At 41.3% G+C, this 22,817-nt stretch overlaps 4 protein-coding genes across 4 annotated transcripts in view; 2 read left to right on the plus strand and 2 right to left on the minus strand.

Annotated features, from left to right (window-relative positions):
- The first annotated feature begins 1,099 nt into the window (after positions 1-1,099).
- LOC149282252 (grpE protein homolog 1, mitochondrial-like) lies at positions 1,100-9,750 on the plus strand. Its single transcript, XM_089498440.1, has 5 exons — positions 1,100-1,173; positions 2,919-3,072; positions 4,421-4,502; positions 4,806-5,137; positions 9,691-9,750. The coding sequence occupies exons 1-5, from the start codon at positions 1,100-1,102 to the stop codon at positions 9,748-9,750; spliced, it is 702 nt and encodes a 233-aa protein (XP_089354566.1).
- Positions 9,751-10,897: 1,147 nt separating this feature from the next.
- Positions 10,898-13,877, minus strand: LOC149282253 (transcriptional adapter 2-beta). The gene is made up of 2 exons (XM_089498464.1): positions 13,608-13,877; positions 10,898-11,890 (listed from the first exon to the last, which is right to left on the minus strand). The coding sequence occupies exons 1-2, from the start codon at positions 13,875-13,877 to the stop codon at positions 10,898-10,900; spliced, it is 1,263 nt and encodes a 420-aa protein (XP_089354590.1).
- Positions 13,878-14,174: 297 nt separating this feature from the next.
- LOC149282254 (cilia- and flagella-associated protein 184-like) lies at positions 14,175-15,794 on the plus strand. Its single transcript, XM_089498441.1, has one exon. The coding sequence runs from the start codon at positions 14,175-14,177 to the stop codon at positions 15,792-15,794; it is 1,620 nt and encodes a 539-aa protein (XP_089354567.1).
- Positions 15,795-21,313: 5,519 nt separating this feature from the next.
- The window catches only part of TBC1D14 (TBC1 domain family member 14), a 33,008-nt gene continuing 31,504 nt past the window's right edge, over positions 21,314-22,817 (minus strand). Inside the window, exons 13-14 of the mRNA XM_089498444.1 lie at positions 21,859-22,117; positions 21,314-21,379 (exon numbers count right to left, since the gene is read on the minus strand). Of these exons, the coding sequence (XP_089354570.1) occupies positions 21,314-21,379; positions 21,859-22,117 (325 nt within the window). The remainder of the gene's footprint in view (positions 21,380-21,858; positions 22,118-22,817) is intronic.

The raw sequence follows: 22,817 nt of genomic DNA on the forward strand, positions 1-22,817 counted from the left end.
GCTTGAACATGTGTTTTTATCTGGGTTTTTATCTTGTGAGTGTGAGGGCCTGGGTATGTTTGTGCATGGGTACTTTAGTGTGTGAATATGTCTTCGGGTAAATAAGTGAATGTGTGTGTCTAGGTTTGATAGTATGGGGTGTGTGCATCTGGGTATGTTTCTTAATGTGTGTAAGGATATTTTAGTGTGTGTATTTGAGTATGTTAGTGTGTGTGAAAATGTGTTTTTGGGATCAATAGTGTGTGTATCTGGTTGTGTTAGTTTGAGTGTCGGAGTATAGCTGTGTGTGAGTGTGTGTTTTAGGGTCTTATTAGTGTGTGTATGTGTGCTAGGTTGAGTGTGTACTAGTGTTGAATGTCTACATACCCAAACAGACTTGCTGTTGTTATAATAAATGTATATTTATTTTATTTGGTCGTTTTATGCTGTTTGTGAGGTGTACTAGGGGAAGGATATTGAGGTCGGGTATTTGGGGAAATGAAAACATGGTGGAGGGCGATTCCGAATATGCAGACTACACAGTGTCACATATTTTAGGGTTTGGTTAGACACATGCCTATCCTGACATGCAAACGTGTGACCTGTTTTTGGTTATTATAATAATAACAGCAGCAATTATAATAATATAATATTTTCATCTACAAACACAATTTCTCCTAATTATAATCAAATTCCAGACTTGTAATGTTTTTATGAAATTTTTCTAATATTTTACTATTTTGTTTTTTTTTTAAATTTTTGTACCTCCTGACAGTTTTTCTGAACGACTGCATGCAGCTAATAAAATTTGACTGATTCAGTTTCCTTAGCTCGTCACGCGCTAACAATTGTCAAATGGACTAGTATAAATAAAGACGGTTGAGAAAAAAAATGAAGAAATGAACCCACTATTACATACCTACTTTCTCCTCAATGACGTTTCAACTTCCCGTCAACCAAGCTTACCTAGGTTGGCAGACGCACATCTTGACTTTGCTGTCAGTACGCTTGCGTATCCGCGAGGTTTTTTTCTCCGGCGCTGCCGCTGATTGGCTTCTGATGCCGGTGTAGTTAGGTTGTCCGCGTAGCTGCCCTCTGCGTGCAGTGACAAGAAGCAAACATGGCAGCCGGTAGCTTGCGGTTCTTGGGACAGAGCTTTGGGATGTTATTGCGGGCAAAGCAAACACCGGTCCGGTAAGGAGAAGAGAGTAAAGTGTGTCGCCGCCGGGTGCTGTGTATCTATAGAAATGGCTGTTTCTAGGTTTATAGGTATCTGCAGGGGCTACTCTGTGGTGGGGTCACTCACGTGCGCTCGTTAACCCTTCGAAGCCTGTCCCGTACAGGGAATAAATGGCAGTAATTAGAATCCCCGGTCCGTTATAATTGCTGCGTGTCACGGCCTTATGCGTTTGGAGCTGTTTTTTAAGGAATGTTACAGAGCAATGGACTGTACCATCTTTATCATGTCACCTCTGTGGTACAGTCCAGACAGCAGCCTTTCTAGTGATATTTATCATCCGGAAGCGAAATGTTAAAGGGACTCGAAATAAACCTCCACTTCTAAATACTAAAGTGACGGTATAATAACTGTTAGTACAGTTAACTTAGTTACATCACTAATCAGATGGTAAATAAAAGTTAAAATCGTTATTATGTAACAATTTTCCGGTATATCCGTGAAGGATGTTCTGCACGAGGTCATCGGGTTGCCCTTGGAAGCTTGTCTGGTATGTTAGATGTTGATGCAACAAAATGCAATCATTTACTAGACTGCCCAGCAGCCCTCGGAGAAACCATATAATCTACTAATGTATTCCTGAATGGGTCTTAATGCATCCAGTGCGAGCGTCTGATACTTTATATTGTGTATTAATTTCCCTATAAATGTAAAAAAAACAAAACCCTGCAATATTCCATAAGTCATCTTTTATTTATATAGAGCCAGCGATTTCCGCAGTGCTTCTTAGAACTTCTACAACTGACAGACTAAGACAAACCAGGGTCCAGCTCACCTAATTCAAACTTATTGTATAAATAAGGATACATGTCTGTAAGTCAAATTATATTACATACTACTTGTTGTGTCCTGTCCACCCATTGTACGGCGCTACGGAATTTGATGGAGCTATATAAAACAATAAATAATATGTAAATCCCCCCCCCCTATATTTACACCAATATGCAATTTACAACTGCTTTCTGCTCCATCGCTTGTTCTAAATTGAAGCCTCATCCAAAAGGATTTGTGACAACAGGTGAAGTCCACCTGTCTGCTCTCTGCTGAAACAATACAGTCTGTGTTAGGTGATATAGACTATTCATCTATAGGATAGTAATATAGTTTACTACAATCTTTAATGAGGGAACATAGGAATCAATACGTTGCGTGAAATGACCTTGCTATCCAATGACCTTGGTAAAGGAGGATGTCGTTTCGGGGCTGGAAAATGAGTTTTAATCATTTAAAGGGAATGTTATGTTCAGCTGTTTATTGCATTATTTAGACACACATAATTATGTTTACATTTTAAGATAAGTCCCCACTTCATGTGTGCTTGTCAGCAGAGATCTTTATTTCCAGGTATTGCTGCCCAAGTACGGGTTACAGGAATAGAAAGTGACATAAGTTAGAAAATGATAAAACGTGTGTCTGTGTGTATATATATATATATATATATATATATATATATATATATAATATATATATAATGTGTGCCTTTGCATTATGATCTCTCTCATTGTTGCAGTAAAACCTTATAACATAAGTATTCTAAATGCATTTGTGTTCCTTCGTAACTGTTCTTTTTGGCATTTCTGTGTCAGAAAACACAAATTAGGTTGAATTAGTAGGTTTTCTGTGCCATAGACAAAATGTGTTTGATAAAAAAGTTGCTCAACAATCTATGTAAACATTTTTGTTTACTCGGGCCGCTTTGCAGGACATGCGGACGACTTCTGTGCACAGCAACTCAGCAGCAAAACAAATCTGATCAGAGCAGCGAAGAAGATAAAAGTAAAGTCCAGAACGAAGAGAGCCCTGACCCGTATCTGGCAGAGAAGGCAAAACTTGAAGACCAACTGAAAGATGTCACAGTGAGTACTAACCTACTGAATCAGGAAGTATAGCCTGTCACTTAGTATGAATAATATGTAACAAAAAAACCAACAAAACAAAAAGGTAATGGTGCCATTGCAAGACTGACCCCCCCCACACCCCCCTGATTTATGTTCAGGAATAACCCCTGAGTAAAGTAACTCACCACAAGTATACAGGTTTATTTTATGTTCTAAGGGAGGAATTTGTATGTTTTTCCATTTTTTTTCCCATTTTTGTTTTATTTTTACTTTTTCAAACTGGATGGTAAACCCTAATGATGTCATGTTTACATCACCGGAGTGCATTTGTGGTTTTTTTTTTTGGTTTTTTTTTCTCCAACTTTGATCCCCCTTGCTCCGCATCTCAAGAATGATCGGTAAGTAGGGATCCATTGCTGACTACAGTATCTATGATCAGCCTCCAGGGGGTTTACCAGAGGAAGCTAGCGATGCTTGTTCCTGCTGACAGGGTAGACCCCCGCCTGATCTTCTGCATTTGAGCGGCGAAATGTCCCTGCCAGTGCAAAAAACAAAGATTTTACGGTTGCATTCTTGGTCATTTAGACTGTTTTATAGGATGTAATAGCACGTTCTATAGTCATGAAGAGGTTAAGCACTAGGTTGTTGTGACAACACAGTCTTTCCTCAGATCTGAAGTTTTAACCCCTTAATGACAAAGCCCATACATGTACAGGCTCAAAATGCATTATTTTCAATGGGTTTAGGGACTGCCCATTGTCCTTAAGCTTCAAAACAGAATTTAACCCCTTAACAGGAGGAATATGAATAGCAAGAATGCATAACATGTTAATAATGCGTGTATTAAAAACATGTTGGCATATGGTGATTGGGAAGAAGAAGAAAACAAGTGAAAATAAAGTAATGGAACTGCTGGAGCTGTAGCACGAGTTCTGCCAGTGCAGTGAATTGTCTGATAGCCCTTAAATACTGACAAATGTGGATCTTGATTCAACCTCCTTTAAAATCAACAGCCTGGTTTATATAACCTTCTGTCAGCGTTTACTTTATTTCACTTGCTTGACACATATTCGGCAACCTCAGAAAAGTACTCCAAAATACTACAACATGGGTAAAATATTGTAGATGATGATGAATAATGGCAGGTCTGTAGGTGGAGATGTAAAGAATGATGAAATCTGCTGTAGCATATATAACACGAGGAGAATCACGTGGAGTCCTTTACCGATTTGTCCCCTTAGCCTGCAGCCAATTAGCTAACAGGAATAGTAGGACCGAAATAACCTGCACGATTATTTTGTTCTGCATCTATTCTGGTAGAAGCGAAGGGATACGTCATGCTTTCCTTTCTATTTGTTTTTCCTAGGATAAGTATAAGCGAGCTCTGGCCGACACCGAAAACTTGAGGCAGAGGAGTCAAAAGCTGGTAGAAGATGCCAAGTTATATGGTGAGTCAAAGCGATGCAATTCTCAGTATGAATGAGATTCAGGAGAAAATTATTTCCCCTTAATTTATGTTTGTGTTCTTGCACATCTAAAACTGAGTCTAGTATTCCTTGCTATGGCATGCTACACACAATCGCTCTTTCTCCGTTTGATATGGCAGGTGCTGTTACTAAAAACTGCTAGTTTACCCAGGGTGCAGTGTTACCCACTAAAATTCATATTTCTTTGTCAACATTAAAGGACGATTAATGCAAACTGAGAGTTATGGAAAGAATTGCATGTAACAAAATAATTCCCTTTCCTAGGGATTCAAGGATTCTGCAAGGACCTTCTTGAAGTTGCAGATATATTGGAGAAGGCAACAGAAAGTGTCCCTAAAGAAGAGATCAAAGATGATAATCCTCACCTGAAGAGCCTGTATGAGGGGCTTGTCATGACTGAAGTACAGATGCAAAAAGTGTTTAAAAAGCATGGGGTAGTCAAACTAAATCCTGTAAATGCCAAGTTTGACCCGTATGAACACGAGGCGCTGTTTCACGCCCCTGTAGAAGGGAAGGAGCCTGGAACAGTAGCGTTGGTAACGAAAGTTGGGTATAAACTCCATGAGCGCACCTTGAGGCCTGCCTTAGTTGGTGTAGTTAAAGGACCATAATTGTATTTTTTTATTTTTAAAATAAAGGCTGTACATTTATTAAATGCCCAGGATATATAATTATTTGCCATTCCATATTCATAGTTAACTTTAAGGAAGATGACTATTGTAATTTCACAACAGATGCAGAACACGAGCGGTCATGTTTTCCATGTTCCGCATTTACTCAGCTCTTTCTTCCATTCCAATAATTTTTTTTCTTTAGAATTGAAGAAGGAAAAGAAAGCAGTCAGATTCCATTTTGTACGGTGGAGGTACATGGTGTGGTGATGCCCTGAATCTTTGGCTAGTAACGCTTAATTAGTAACCTGTTATTGTGGCTTGTAAAGTAACAATTCTAGTTTGTATGAAACGTTTTTTTTTTTTTTTTTTTATATATATTCATCAAATAAAACTATTGTTGCTTGGAGTAACATAATTAGGAAAAAAAGTTCTGCCTTACTCTGAGGATTTATGTAATACACACATCATACAAGTGTCCATAAGAGTGAAGTAGCTATTGCTCCTAGACTTTTACATTGATCTCTGGGGCAGTTGTTTGTTATTCTTTAATACTGTAATGTTGTATTAGTTCAATTTCTAGAATGACTTTCATTAAGTATCCAACCTAAAAGCAGAATGTGTTGTGTCCTAGTCCCCTTGAGCTTTAAATGTAGCTGTCTGAGCAGGTTCGAGCCTAGGGTCACTGAAGTTTTTGTTGTCCCTCGGTGGGTGTTGCTATATATTGCTAACCCCTCCCCTTAAACATAGCACTTCTAACCCCACACAGTCTATAGCAGCCACTCCACCTATTTAGGGCTCCTCTGACTTCAACATATTACCCACTTCCCACAATGCCATCTTTAGCCCCAAACATCTTATCAGATCTGCCACCCCCAAACTTACCAGTGCCTTTAAACAGCTGTTAGTATGATTTCTGTCCCCATCTATCGTCTATGCCATCGTAGCTGCCAAATAGCATTACACAATGTGTCAGTGACCTCCGCCGCTACACCGTTAATGAAGACGGCAAGCATGAAGGGGCATCGCCCCTGACGCAGCACTCCCCACTCTCTCTCCACCCTACTGCCTAGGCTCAGGGTCTGACTTTTCACCATAAAGGCTTTCTTGCCTCTAAAGCCACCACTAGGTAGAAGCGAAGGATTAAATTAAAAGGTATAACCACCTAAATGTGGAATGCTGCTCCCTTTAAAGAGACACTTGAATCATCACTTCCACTTTGATGCATACGAGAGCTTTGTGGTCCTTTTAAATTTACATGTCCGTTTACCAAATGTACAGAGGAATTCTGGATAAACCCCCAATATGCCTTTCCCCCCTTTACCACCCCACAGATATCTTTACAAGGGATGTGGGCGACAGTAATCTCTTTGAGCTTACTATATTGAACAGCACAAAAAATCTTGAAAGTATGGATAACCATACCCTAAAAATCTCTTTATTTTCCTTGTGTTTCTCCTACCCAAGAGTGCGGCATGTACTAAATTCTAACACCCAGTTCACTTTCCTATTCGGTTTGGGTCTAGAAATTAAACCTAGAACTCCTTATAATACCAGTTATTAAAAGCAAATAACTGCAAGGTGGGATAGTGCATGGGAAGTAAATAAAAGGTCATAAACAACTTTTATGGGAGCTACGCAGCCATGAAGCGCATTCTACGCACTGTCTAGACTTTAGGGTAACTTCATGCGCAGGTCTGACACGAGCCCTCCTGTAAAGTATTAAAACAAAAGAGAACGCAGAACTGAATTATCAGTTTCACAGAAACAATTTATTACAGCATACAAAAAGAAATAATGCATATACATATATTGTATTCATATTGGATGCAAAACAATAAATTATAAAACAAAATGTGTAATGGCTTTCATAGTCCAAACAGGAAAAAAAAAAATTGTGCTCAGGGAGAGGCAATGGTTTATCAAACCTTTTTCCTATATATTCAAAGTCACAGTTTGCATTATATAAGAACAAGCTATAGTTTTATTTCGATACACATTGATATTCCCCTCCTTAAAAAATGTCTTGAATGCCAAGAAATGTTATCTGAGCCTAAAAACTATTAGAAAAAGAGAAAAAAAAAAGTGTAGCCGTCACACTGTATAAAGAAATCTATAATAAAAATATTAATTTCTGTGCAAACACTTGAAATAGTATTTTTAAAAAATATACAAGTCGATACATAGATACAACAAAAGTGTAAAAAAAAAATACAGAAACTGGAAATGAGAAACAGAAAAAAAAGTTTCACACGGAAACAATGTATAAAAGTTTATATGAAAAGCGTTCTGACCCGGTACGGGTACCCACACACACCAACATATTTAGCTCATGAGAAGAACAAGCTGAAAAACATCCAACAAACAATAAACAGAGCACAACAAATCGTCTGGATCTGGTGTTCGGTCGTGTATGATAGTTCGGCATAAATAACTCCATAAACTTTTCGATGTCCGCAAGCACCTGGCCACTTCCTAGGGGGAACTATTTTCTAATTGATATAAAACTGATGTAGAATTCATAGTCCAGGCATCCATCAAATTTTGGAAGAAAATGATCCTTTTCATACACGGCATATATTTGCAGGCGTGTGTATATATTTATATATAATATACATATACACACACACATGCGCTGAATGTACCATGTGCCACCAAATTCATCGTGGTGGAACATCTGGCAGTCTTAGTTGTGGGATCTCTTTATATGCAGTCAGCTGGCTTCTATAAAACCTACAGATGAAATGTTATCCAATGCAAAGCATCACCTATGGCTTTTAAAGAGCACATCGGGGGCCCAACGCCAATCCTGTGCTTTACGATCAAGAGTGTAGTGTCTTAAAAAGTACCTCCTACAGAACAGGGCGTGATACGGCTCTGCGAAAATAGAGAAGCCGGCCTTTTCTAGCTCTCAAATATGTCTATTATAATATCATTGATGAACTAACTTATTTAAAGCACATTAGTTCTGACACGGAGCCTGCGCTGAATTCACTTTCTCGGCTAGGAATATGGAACATGACCAGCAGGATGAGCCAAAAGAGAAATTCTGATAATGTTTAATCCGACCGCTCAGAGACACAGCGTTTTCTCGATGAGATTGGCTCTCGGTGAAATGTTCATGCCGTAGGACCTGAACAGGGAGTCTGTGAGGTTTCTTCTAATTGGACCGCGCACTAGACGGTATAGCTAGATACAAGTACTTCAGACCTGAGTATACTAAAACAAGGACACTGCCAATAACTTTTCTTCTACTGATGTCCCCAAAACACCAAGAGACTGCTTATCGCCCTTCGGCAACAGAACCTACTCATCCTCTAGACGTTACGAGCCAACTTCCAATGCACCTTGTTTGCTGCAGGCTTGGACAGAACGTGATCAGGATCGTGGTCTGTTAGTGGCCACAAGCCCCAGTAAGGGGGTAAAGATGGATCAACCCGTTTACTAAATAGTAGCCAACACAACAACTTCTCAAAACCGAACCAGGTGTGACCAGGGCATCTAAAGCGACTAATCTCAGTTTAAATACACCTTCACAATAACCACGTAACAGAACGCAATATTGCCCCGAAAAAGGCAATTCCCGAGAAACATGAAATGTGCGACAAGGTGAAGGGGCACACTAATTGCAATCTGAAATTATATTTAATGCCAAAAAATAAAACGGAGTTGTGACCCACAAGAGAGCCGAGATCCATTTCACGCCACAGACTTCATGAACAATCATCTTTCCAGAACTGAATAGAACGCAGAACTTTCACCAAATCCAGTTAGAACTTAATTGTGTAATTGTTTTGGAGATGTTTGGTTTAAAAGCCTTGAAGATGCAGAGCGCTGTGGCAGAAAGTGTAGAAATTAGCATATTAGCCAACTTCTCGCCCCACCTTCAAAAGACTGCTATCCAGAGGAGGCAGTAACAGGTTAACATAGCTGCTCCTGACGGTGTCCAAAGGAGATGCGTTTCCGATCCGTGTACATATACGCGCGCGCACACACACATATATATATATATACACGCGCGCACGCACATCGCTCTCCTCCATCGCGCCGTATTTAATGCACAGAACCGTGGAGCGGAGGGTTTGAGAGATGGCGGCAGATTGAGCTTCCTCTGTGGATTGTCATATATTAGGCACAGATACACCTATAGAATTCTCTCATCTATGGAACCAGAGGGATATACAGAGGAAACGCATTGACGACAACACAGAACCTGGACAACGGGGATGGATTTAAGCTGTTTGTTTAAATGTCACACATTTAACTTCAAAACGATGAATGCAATACACGGTATTAACAGAAAGAAGAGGCAAAGCTCCACCAGTCACAATGACGCAGGAGCTCGGCTCATCATCCAGCGCGGCCTCCGTACATACTAAAGACCACAGATAATAGATTTAGGAAAATAGAGCCAACAACCACCTTGTAACAAAATTCACACTACAGAATAAACAGATTTCCACTTTCAATATTCATCAATGCCGGAAAACCAATACCCACCTTTCCAGCTCTGTGGATATGACTCTCATCACCCTCAGGCACTGGCAGCCCAGAAACAGCTGAAGATAAATTTTAACTGCACAAAACTGGCCATCTAGCCCAATGCTGAATTTGTGATATCCTTCCTAAAGTTACACAAACTCTGACATTTCACTCTGATTTTAAAAACCCAATTTTAAACCCTTCATTACGGGAAAAATCAACCCCAAAAATTTTCGTTTAATGTGTATCATAGGCAATGAGTACACTCTGTACCTTAAGACCTGGCATGAGTGCACGCGTAGCGAGAAACCTCAAACAAAACGCCCGGAGGGCCACACAAGGCAATTCATTCATACTTTGGATCTGAAGGCCACCATCTGACCCCTCACCGGGCCCAGCAGACTGATTTTATACCCTTAGAACTTGGCATCTAAAGCCTGGTTTTTGGCAATTTTCTTAAAAGACATTAATTCAAAATCCAACACCAATGAACTTATAAAGACAATACATTGAAGAAACAAAAGCGAGTTTTCCCCGTTGGGTATCTGTTAATAATATAGGTTTTTGGGTATTGATCCTTACAGTTAATGCTGTGAGGATAATGAAGAAGAAAAGAAAACGCTGATGAAATGGAATCTAATATTTGAAGCATCTCTCGAGGAAGTTTCATCAAAATACAAAGCATTTCTTTTGCAAATTAGACAATTAGCTGTAAATCATGTAGTTAACCCAATGCTTCCCAAATCCAAACAGCGAAGGTGTGATCACGAGCACTTCAACATCTCTGGGGGACAGAAGTGCAGGAAAGACAGGTGTGAAAAGTACGTGTGCTTCGTACACAAGACGTGTGCACACGCGTGCAGCACGGATGTCACAGAGACGATGCTCCTCGCGTTCCAGGCTCAAATTCGGCGTTGGTCCAAACCTCCCATCTACGATGACTTCCAAGCCTTTATAGCCTCATCACAGAAGGCGATTCCTGACCACCTCCACGACTATTGCAATCGCTTATTGATCTTCATGTCTTCATGACTCGTCCCGATATCTGGAATCGAACCTCCGTAGTGTTCCGGTATGCTGACAAAAGGTCGGGTTTGATTCACTAGGTGAAGGAATCCACTTTCACTCTGAGACACTAATCGGAAATACAGTGCAGTACAAAATCCATAAAAAAAACCCTGCACAGGTACTAAACATAATCGGTAAGGATTAGTTCCGGCCCCAAAAAGGCTTAATGCACAAACAACAAAAATAAAAAAAATTTCAAGATGCTTCCCGAGATATCCAACCACTTTCTGTGAGGAAGTTTAAAATCCTTTTCTTTAGGACTTTGTCTAAATAACTGGGCAGCCGGCTTTTTGAGGGAATTCCCTGCCGCTTCTGTAAATGGTCCTTGATAATTATGGTTTTCACAGTCAGGTAGCGAGTAGGACTTAAGTTCAAGGAGTTGCAGAGTACCTTCTCTCTATCAGATAAGAGTTCAAAGCCGGACAGGTTTTCAATAGCAGCAAACTCTCCTTCCTTGCCTTCTTCTCGCCCTCTCTTGGAGCCGGCTGTGTTTTTGTTCTCCTTCCTCTTCTCTCGCTTATGTCTCGCAGCTTCATATTCTGCCGATTCCTCCATTTTCGTGATCCCGTTTCTGCGGTACCTCTGAAGCTCCCGGATCTTCGCCCGAAGCATCCGCTCCTTGTGCATGTTTTCAAAGAAGTCCTCGACTTCTTTGCTGGACATGAACTGAAATAACGCCCTTAATTTCAGCCTGAGCTCCTTCTCCTCTTTAGATATTTTTCGTTTTACTGGTTTTTCTTTATCTTTTTTATCTTTTCCCAAAAAGGTCGGCACTAGATTATAATCCCTTGCTATGCTCTTCCGTCGCTGTCTCTCTTTCAGTTTTCGAACGTACATGTCCACGTAAGATTCTTTAAGTTCTACTTCGACGTCATCGTCGTCATAATTTACAGACAACCCGCTAATCAAGGTCTCTGCGTCCTGATCGTACTCAATCTCATAATCATCCCGCAAAGGCATGTAACCCAACTGCTGCTGCTCCGCCACGGTCACGTCTAACGGGGGAAGCGGCGTGGTGAGGCTCGGAGACAGCGGACCGCCCGTTGGACACGTATGATCAGTCACTCTGTTGGGGATGCTGTCGGGAATGCACGCTTTGCCGAGGTTCCCGTGGATATACATGCTGACATAGTGTTCCATCACTTCTGTAGGAGTCCGAGAAGCTCCGACATGGGCCGCCATATCCTCCTGCGGTTCAGAAAAGAAACAACGCGTTAGAGATCCAGTCAGCAGCACCAAGTTATTACCTGAACAAGGCCGGGCACTTTTTATTTGAAATTTAGATACAACACTGCACTGCAAACCACAAAAACAAACAAACAAAAAAAAACAACTTTAAACCATCTTTCAGATACAGAGAAATATTTGACGGCAGATGAGTCTTGTAGCCCAAGCGGTGATCAGCTGGCCAAATATGAGCACAGAGCACATTCGGCGAGCAGGACTCAACCTCCCGATTCAAACACATCACCCAGAAAAAGCGGTCGGCCTTCATTGGCTTCGATTAAAGTACAACGTGGCAAACAAAAGCGCCCTCCCGGCCAGCACTTGACGCGTTGGCGCGTCCCGCTCTTTGGGGAACCGTAGAAGAGACTCCATTCAGAGAGGCACTCAGGAGAGGGATAAAAGCACAACGACTTGCTAGAGTTTTCTGCACTTCTCCTACGCTGCCAACACCTCATGTATGGCACGTTGAGGCAAGAAAATAGTTAAAAATTCACGCCAACAGTTACAGGAACACAATGCAGCGCTAAACATGTCCTAGTAGCGCATGTACGCCGCTCTCGGGGCTTCATGCTATGTGGAAGACATGACTGCAAGTAACCAACATAACCCCTGGCTGCCCACAAATGATTTAAACGCCCCGTCCCACCTACTCTGATTCATTTAAAACCATCACAATGAAACATTATCATAGAATAACCAAACCACTCCCCGGGTACAATTACCGAGTCACCGAATGTTTTCGCCTCGATCCTCATTTTATTTTCCTTTATGGGAACACAAACCATCGCGGGACACGTCGCGGTCATAGAACACACACACATATATATATATATATATATAAAAAACAAAAAACTTGCCAAGGTGCGTTTGCTTCTCCCGATTTACGCCAACATTTATGAGACACAAAAACTAGTAGAAATAAACTGAAACCAAAAGTTTGCAAATTAACTGGACTCTCCGGCCATCGTAAGCACTTTAACACATGTGACGGGTGTACTCGGCACGCAGGAGACGTGTTCGCTGAAGAGATCTACATGGATGCGATGTACTTACTGACCCTGTGCCGGCTCAGTGAACGCTGCAGGCGAGATCTAACCCCATGAGCATGCGCAGAAATCCCCCCAGTGATCACAATGACAGCGCTTTCCTACAGCTGGAGCACGGAGGAGGGCAGCAGGTAAGTGCTATAATTAAATATGTTTGATTGGTAAATAATATGTATTGAAGTATTTTAATATATGCTTTACTGCGGCTGCCGGGGACGTTACACACTAAAGCAAATTGGCGCAGGTGTACGCACCGTTCCATACACCCCCCTGTTTACATAGGGCTAATTTATATATATATATATTGTAGGATATTATTAGCCCATCACAGGAAAACCTCTGAGCCATGCAGAGAAATCTAGGCCTGCCAGCCAATCAGAGATAGCAACGTTATGGGGAGCAGAAAAGTGGCAAAAGTAACAAGACAAACAAGATAAAGAATCCTGCAGTACATGCACAGCCCCCAAAGCAAGTTTAAGGACACACGGCTTGGAGTCCTAAAATATGACATCATATATACACAAACATTGATTACATCCCTTTACACGATGAACTCATAACATGATATGCACTAGTGAGCGGCACCACAGGCCAGCACGTCCCCAGCCTCCTCGTACATGTTCACTGCTTACCCAATTGCCAAAGCCGAACTGCTCGATAGCATCGAGCAGCAGCTGCTCTTCCCTGCTAGTCCAGCCTCCCTCGGCCTCGGGCCCCCACAGAGTGAAACGGCCACCATCCACCAGCTGGTATCCATGCCACCGCCGGTGATTCCCTATCTCCGCGCCAGCCGAGAAGCACTCCGTACAGAGCTCAATGTCCTGACACTCGGTGCAGCGAAGGCGCAGACTGGTTACATCCGCTAGGCAGTAAACGCAATACTTCTTGCCCAGGTCCGCCATATTGGCTGCCGAACTGTTGTTGGAATCGGAAGCCAGACCCCGCCCCCCACGTCCGCTCTTACACTGCGCATGCGTTCCCCCTACCGGACACCCTACGCATCTGATTGGCCTAGGCTGAGCGGCAGCTCGCGGAGTGGAGCATTAGCAGTAGGTGCGGTTACGTCATTAGCGCACATCCACTTAAAGAAGCAATGCTGGGCTTTAGTCCCTCCCACAGTAACCGGTCTCCTCGCACGCCTTCTCCATGGAAACCACCGGGAAACATAAATACACAGCGCCGTAGCAGAAAGAGACGCTATGGAATCAACGGTAACCGATGTGGAAAACTTTGATACGAATTCCTTTACAGATGCCGTGACCGGGAGCCAAGAGCCCCGACCCCCGCTCCCTGACACAGCAAACGGGGTGAAGGAGAATCTGTCACTGACAGATCATGGAGTTGGGGAGGAAGGCGGCGAAGAGCCGGATAAAGAAGAAAGGGGGGACAAGGAGGTGAGCGCTAGTGAGGAAGGGGGTCACGAGAAAGAAAGTGCTCATCTTCTAAGCACTAGGGAGGAAGGTGATTATGAGGAACCAACTGGAACAGACGAGGAGAAAACCGGAGAAGAAGCTGTTAAGGAGATGGTTGCAGTGACCGGGGCAAATACCAGGTCACAGGAGCAAGCAGAGGAAGACAACACCCAACCACCAGTCTCTGATCATCAGACTCAGGCTACAGAGACCAGTGACCCCTCAAAGATGACTGAAAACATGTCTGACACTGGAATATCGGAAATGGATGGGGCTGTCACTGTGTCCCCCGAGGTAGACGACGTGGAGGATAAAGAAGACCAAACCAAGAGCGTGTCCCAAGACGAAGGAGATGGCAGAGATGACGAGGATATAAAGCCAGAGGATGGGGAATCTGAGGAAAGCGATACGGAGGATGAAATGAAAGAAATCCTAATTCAGCAGTACCAAGCTCTGGTTTTGGAGCGTGAGAAGGTCCAACAACAAAATACACAACTTCAGCACAAGCTCTATGAATACTTTCGCCGTAAAAAGGGTGAAGACACGCGACCTGAAGTCGACAAGCATGTCCCGGACCAAGAGCAGCGCTACGTGAAGTATCTGTCCACCTTGGAGGAGGTGAGGAAGAAATTCATGTTAGACGCTGACCGCCATCAGCAGGAGATTAACCAGCTCCGAGCCGAGTGCGAGGACGTTGTTAACCGTGTTGACATGGAGTGGGCCGCTTTCCAGGAACACAAAAAAAAGATAACCCTTTATGGCCACCGTGGTGTTGGGAAACGCGTATCTCCTGTGTTGGTTCAGGAGATTGAGCAGCTGCAGGCTAGGGAAGAACGCAAGGAGAAGGAGGTCATTCAGGTTCGCCTGGAAAACATAAAGCTCAAGAATAAGATCCAACGTTTTGAATCCACTTTAAAGTCCAAAGAAGAATTGTCCGAGGGCCTTCACCTCATTGACTTTGAGCAGCTAAAGATTGAGAACCAAACGTATAACGAGAAGATCGAGGAGCGGAACGAGGAGCTGCTGAAACTCAGAAAAAAGATAACGAACACGGTGCAGGTTCTCACCCACTTAAAAGAAAAACTCCAGAGTGTCCAGGCGGAAAATCAAGAGAAGAGGGAGCGACTGATGCAGGTGGAGGAAGTGGTGGCCCGCAAAAGGGACATACTGACTAAAACCAAACAGGCGAGAGATAGCTTGAGAATAGATAACCTGAAATTAAAACAACAATGTGGGCTGCTGGGCAACAAAACCCTTCTTAGAGATTTTGAGGACAAAGTAGATGCCACCGAAGAACTGCGCCAGAAGCTGGACGTTCTCAAGCGCAGACACGCCGAGCTTACTTTGGCCAGTAAAGGGGTGATTAAAAAAATAGATGAGGCAAAGTTGGCTATGAAAGAAATCTAAATGACTTATTCTGTGCAGATAGAGAGAACTTCTTTTCATATCTCACCAGCGTCCCTCTTATCTGTTATGTTTGGTTTCAGAGCACCTTCTTACTTCTGGGAGCGTAGGTTATTCATGTGATGTAAATATATGTTAATATATGAATATGGCACGATATGCAAGACAACAGCCACGGATAAAGTCTTATCAAAATAAAACATTTCTTTCTCACTATGTATCTGAATAGCTGTGTTTATATTCAGCACTTAAGACACTGTTTCCATGGGACTGTACAATGCTACTGTGTAGGGTTATAATTCCGCTTGTCGTTGTCCATAAACCTCTACTTTTAATATAAGTTTTAATTTAATAAATCTTGACAACTCTGGACTTTAAAACCCAATTTTTGTCACATCGCTGATGTCAAGCGCTTAATTTTTAAAATACATATATAACAACTTATAAAAATAAACTTTCATATGAGCCTTCTCTGTCTCACTAATATTTTGTGATTCTGGATTCAAAGCTTCACTTTACTTCCGATGTCATGCAACGAACTCACAAATATATGATGTAATGTGAGATCATCAGTTAAAGGTCTTGTTCCACTGAAACAAAACATTAATTGCACTTTGTATGGAATGCAACTGATTTTGTTATTTCTTAAAGGTTTAATCAAATAAAAAGACAGTTTTAATAAGTTTATTTTTTCAGTTTCTATGGCAACAGTGCCTGCTTTCTGTCACAAGTGTCCCCAGCAAAAAACATGAACAACATTTGTAGTGAAGTCCATTATAAATATTCTAATTGACCCGAATGCTGGTATGAACAGAGACATCTTAATCAAAGACTTTGGATTCCTTTGGAGGAAAGCGTATGTAGAGGTAAGATTTGTAAACGGGTGAATAATTCAATCTGTGGCCCGGAAGCCGTTACAATACGTAGTGGACACTACGGTTAATGTTAGAATAAAGCATATGACGCCCCTTTCGTTTAAACTCTTAAGTGGCCGGATCAGGACTCATTTTCAATTCCTGGGACGCCACGCCAAATACCACAATTTGGTTATAGTTATATTTGCTTATGGAAACTATATTTAGCCTAAATTTTCCCAGGAAAAACCCAAAACAATAAAAACTAAATGTTTGTTTTAAAAGACCCAACCTTTCTTAGTAAATTAATCCCATATGCAGTTCTACATACATGTAGAGTGTCTATGAACCCCCTGTACATGTAATATATAGATGCACAGCATAGACCATAATTCTATAAATCAGCTGCCAGGGGCCTTATTCGTAGCCATGGAAACAGACAGCTATACTACATTCCCAGTTAAATACTCTAGGAAAGCTTATTTGTTTCTTGCGCTTTTACCAGGCGTCTCAGGTCTGATTGGACATAACGGGGCTTCTGGGTGCAATAGGAAGCCAGGTAGAGCCTAAAGAACTATAGAAAATTGATTTATTTAGAGGGGGTCGAGTTGTCAGAGTGACACGATGCAGTTGGCGTACACTGTACCGGCCAAATATCTAAATATTAACCCAAATTCCCAAAACATTTACATTAGCTGACAAACGAAAAGCGTTCTTTACACTGTACAGGCATACTCTGGAACTCCCAAAGTTTGATCCCGGGCGTCAGGATTTTTGCCCCGATCTCAGGGTGTAGAGGCAGATTCTCAGGGTCACACCGTCTGGAATGGACTCCTTCCTATTACTTCCCTGATCATTTTGTGTTTTTGCCACCAGTATATGTTTTGGTCGATCTTCCTGCTTGAATGACAACGCTTTCCATGAGAGCTGCTCACACGATGGGCTACTAAAGGGTTAATATTTCAGCAGTCTCACAACTTATTTGGAAAGTTCACAGATCTGTTTTTAGGTAGTTTTAATAAATTAGATTCAGGTATCCTAAACACTGAAGGTGACAACTTTAAGTTCCCGTTTTCCTTCTTTTTGGACATTAAATGGATTAAATCTGTACTTTTTCGTAAATGCGGCGTCCGTGGGGGTTTTTTTGGTCCCAACTGGTCCATGTTTTAAGTTAAAGTGGTCATTGCATTCACTGCATCCCAAAACCATGCTTTAACTATAATGATTAGGTTTTAATAAAAATATCACCCTTTTCTCAAGCTCAGCCCGTTGGATGAAATTAAAACCAGATTGGTATAGTTAACGTAAACTAGATCATACAACCCTTTACATTACTGTTATTTGTATATATATACACATACATACACACACACATACACACACCAATTTTACATTATACACAGATATTAAGATACATATACATAGACACACACTAGATATAAAAACGGGAGCAGCGGAAACCTTTGCATAAGTTTATTTACTAAAACCATATATTTACAATTCAAAAAAATTATTTTTTAATACAGCTTGTTCCCAAATTAAACAATCTACAGATAAATGTACATTTAAAACACTTGCATTGATTCTTTCCTCTTTGTGCACAGATAAGTAGATCTTTCTTTGTATTCTAATGTTTTCTATACAGCATGTGATAACGTATTGTCTGATTCTATAGAATGCACATACCATGAATATTGCATAAGTGTCTTTCAGGATGTTTTAAAGGTGAAAAATAAACAAATTCATTAGCACATTTTAAGAACACCAGCAGAAACAAACCAATATTTTGTTTAAGAGAAAAAGGGGTTTTCGGGACTTTTCTAGTAAAGTGTTGCTAACTATTGCATGACTCTAATGCCCAATATCCTTTATAACACCCAATTACCCAATGTATAAATAATATTCTACTCCAGCACTGGCTTCCTAACATTTATGGATGTTGAGTATATGTGATTCTGGTGCAAAGTTTGCAAAGTGGTGTTCTCACCATAGCAACCGATGAAATAATCCTCCCTGAATCCATTGGTTGCTATGGCAACACATTTTTAAAACTCTGTACCAATATTTTTTTTATATAAGTAACATCTGTTCTCCAATGTGAGAGATGTCCGCAGCTATGGACTCTGCTTCAAAGCTATAGACGGAGGGTCTATGCGACAAACGGAAATGTATACATTAATACAGCAAGAAAATGCTTGTTTAAGCGGTTTATTATTATTATTATTATTATTATTTTTACTGGCCGTATGTTCTTAAACCCTGATTTTGGACATTCAGATTTCTAATCTTTTTAAATGAAATATTTGGTATGGTACTAGCTGGATAAATATACATAAGTGGGAACCCCAATACAAAATGTTATTACTGGTGTTCAAAATTTATTGACCGTACGCCTGCAAATTGTGCAAAATGGGATATTGCATTGCCGTTATTTTTTTTAATACATATACCACAACATTTATACAAAACATAACAGATTTATATCAATTTATAGTATTTACAACCAAAAACAGCCTGCACAGACTAGATCGCCGGGCTAAATTCACCATGGATAAGGAGAGCTGCTGCCCCTTACAGCTTCACATGAGAAAGGGTCTCTTGCAAAGCGACCCCACGCTGAGCAACTATTAGAAGCTCTTTAGATACCTTCAGCGAGATTCACCATGGCTTGAGTCCCCAGTCTTCTCCCCAGAGAGGGCCGAGTCGGCCCTTTTACACGTATGGCTAACAGGGAGGTTAGATTGTTCATATTTATGCAGCTCTGTCCTGGTGAATTTAGCCCTTTGCTACTAGCATGTCACACGTTTAATACAAAAAACCCAAAACAAAGCAAAAAGTGAATATTATGGTTTGTGCTCTGTATAATTACTGCCCAGAAGTGAACATAATAGAACTCGGAGACGCGTACCTGCAAAGCTCAAATACAATAGCTTCATTTTTTCTATACATTTTATTGTTTGTTTGGTTTTTATTAATAATGGAATTATTTGGGTACCTGAAACTGTACAAGTAATAGAAATTCTGGATAAAGAAAACAAAATTCTTAAATGAGCGTGGTGTATCGGTGCATGTATGCTGTGGCGGTAAATGGCGCCGCTGCACGCAGTAGCCGGGGACACTCGTACAGTCACTGGGCCCATTCATTTACACTTCAGCAGGGGGCAAGCCTGGCCTGTACGACTTTTTACAGTGATTCAACCAAAGCGTGTAATACGACGTTAGCTGCAGAGCGGATGATAAAATGTATTTTTTTGCAAATAAACCAATAGTTACCACATAAAAAGATCCCAATGTATGAATAAGAATGCTTCTTTTTGACCCATTTTTAGCACACACAAAAAAAGCCACTATCCTAAAGGAATTTCCAGTGTAAGAAGGTGCAGGGAATGTGTTCACGGAGTTTGAATTACCGAGCTTTTTACTGTATTCACGTGAGAAGCAGTTTAAGCAGCTTTTACTTCCAGATAAAGCTTCGTTCATGAAATACATGCTTAAGAAACCGCTAGTGAATAAACAGAAAAGGGAGTATACGATATTGTTTCTTCTATAGGTAGGGGCAACCCCAGTGCATAAGAGTCATTAAAGCCAAATTCTAGGGATGCCATGGAATGATTATAGGTCTCCCAATCACGCAGTTACACGCGTGACAAGATCAAACAAGGACATCCTTAAGACGTGGCCTCCTGGCGGCCTTACAGGATTATCATTCAGATACCAGAGATCTATCTACTCGAGTGCTTACTTCAAGTACAGATGCTTTCTATGCAAGATTCCAGGAAACAGATCATTATTAAGCGTTCTTGGACCAGCTCCTACATCAGAGACGGCCATGCGGTTTCCCAGATAAGGACAGGCATGAAAAGAATTGTATTAGGATACAATTAAACAAACAAGAAATCATCATAAGCACAGAACCTTTTGTTCACCACAACTACAGGCTAAAAGCAGTTGCTCCTACCCCGCGGTCATCTTACAAAACGTCTGGACAGTGATGGAAAGGTTTGCTTTCCAAGATGTTAATCATCACCTCAGCAGCATTTGTGGTGGGGAGATGGTCCCAGTAACAGCAAAAATAAATAAGCAGGCAAGCTGGCGGAGATGGTTACCAACCGATGACAAGCCGTATGAGAACATGATGCTCTATTTTTATGGCTATGTTGGCTTGAACCTAGAACATCATTAATGATGCTTCTTCCATCTGGATCTACTTCTTCTCTTGCATATATCTTTGGTTAAGGTCCATTTAACAATGCTTCAGCAACAAAAACGCGTGCCCCGGTTTGCCCGAGTCCGACTCGGGTTTGGGTTACCTACTTGGTAGACTCTTGTAGAATTAGTGATTTACAGGAATAGCACGTGCGGTGTTCTTACGCTAGAAGTGGGAATCTTGCTGATATACGTAGATCCATTCATACTACTGCACACACTAAGGCTTTGCCCCAGAGATTTCACCAAACTTTTGGAGCTCTATAAAATGTCTATCCAAGTCACGGAAATATAATGGTTTTAAAGGAACAGCGCCAACCGAACATTGGCTCCAGTGGTTTTTGTTTTAAGGCCGACTCCAGTGTTTTCATACAGTCCTGAATTTGAATATGTTCTAAGTTAATGCGAGTAACAAAAGCCTCGACATTCCACAAAACGTTTCTTCCGGAAAGCAAAACATTTTCAGCGCTTTAGAGCAGGACTTCTGTTTTCCATATCTCGATTATCCTTCTGTAGTGCAGACAGTACCTGATTAAATGCAAAATGAAAATACTTTATACCATAATGCTTTGGGTTTTACAATTTTGCCATCATTCTTAAAATGTTCTCGCTAACTTTGTGCAGATCTAATATATATATAGAGAGAGAGAGATAGATTTGCTAAGAAGCCCATTTTGGTGCCCTTTAACTTAATCTTATTCCTCCACTGGTTCTCACTGGGTTCTAAAAATGTAATTGTCATTGTTTTGCTAGTTAACGTTAAACATTTGTGGGGTATATATTTTGTTGCTTTAGTTTTTTGTTCTCTCAACCACACCAAGCAATGCAAACTTCAACTGTGATTCTATAGTCATCATTAGACTTGATCTAAGACTCAAGATCTATATCTTGTCTTAGATTCAGGATAGCCTTATACCTATATAAAGGTAGTCCAATACTACCCTAAAGACCAAAGCCCTGTTTGTTTTGGCAAAAAATCCACTTATAAAATATATATATATTCTTACCTGAGCCCACTTCTTATTCCGGCTTTGCATCTGAATTGCAGCAATGGAGGTAAACAAATCATCGGGGGTTAATTCCTCTGGGAGTTTAGTGAGAAACTGTGCAATGTGGATGAAGTCCATTCTAGTCAAAATGTCTTCAAAAAGTCTAAGGATCCCCAAAGCAGTCCTAAAAAGAAACTCCTCACCGTCGCGGCAGAACACATCCCACACTCGACAGGCCAAATCCAGTGGCAGCGACTTACTGTACAGTGTAAAAATCCTGCAAAGGGACAAGACGTAAAGGGTTACTGTGCGGCAGCGAGCTCTGCAAGGAGAGCCCCCTAATACCTGTCACGTAATCAAGCAATCGAAGTTCAACTCGCATGAGACTTAGCTAGCTCTAAACCTATATACATCCATTCTTCAATGTATCCATATGATACTTCAGAGTTCTGTCTTACAACAGCTTTGCATTCCAGCCACTAGGGGAGCCATATTCCTACTGTCTATGTCAGTGATGGCAAACCTTTCTGAGCCCAAGTGCCCAAACTGCAAACCAAAACGACTTATTTTTTTCAAAGTGCCAACACTGGCAATTAAACCTGAATAACGAGGTTTTAGTTTAGAAAAAACAATTCGTTGTTTGGGGGGGACAAGTCAAGTGAAGTGGTTCCCCCCCCTCGCACTCACCTTTCACCCCTCACGCTGCTCCCATCACTATGCGGCCATCAGACTGCTGGAAAACTGATCTAAACGGCCGCAGCTACTTTAATCTTTTTTTTTTTATTTATTTAATATGCCGGATCGGCTTGCCATATTAAAAATAAATAAAGTATTAAAGTAGCGCCGGCCGGCGGCATCAGCACCCAGCGGCCGTTTAGATTATATTTCGGGCGGCCTGGGGGGCAATTGCCCCCCTGCCCAGCTCGCCCCTGGGCATGGCTTCAGTGTTCTCTGGGGAGGATTCTCCCCAGAGAACT

This window comes from Sceloporus occidentalis, unplaced genomic scaffold, assembly GCF_023333645.1.
Source record: "Sceloporus occidentalis isolate IW3139 unplaced genomic scaffold, rSceOcc1.0.p SCAF_120, whole genome shotgun sequence".
NCBI lineage: Eukaryota > Metazoa > Chordata > Lepidosauria > Squamata > Phrynosomatidae > Sceloporus > Sceloporus occidentalis.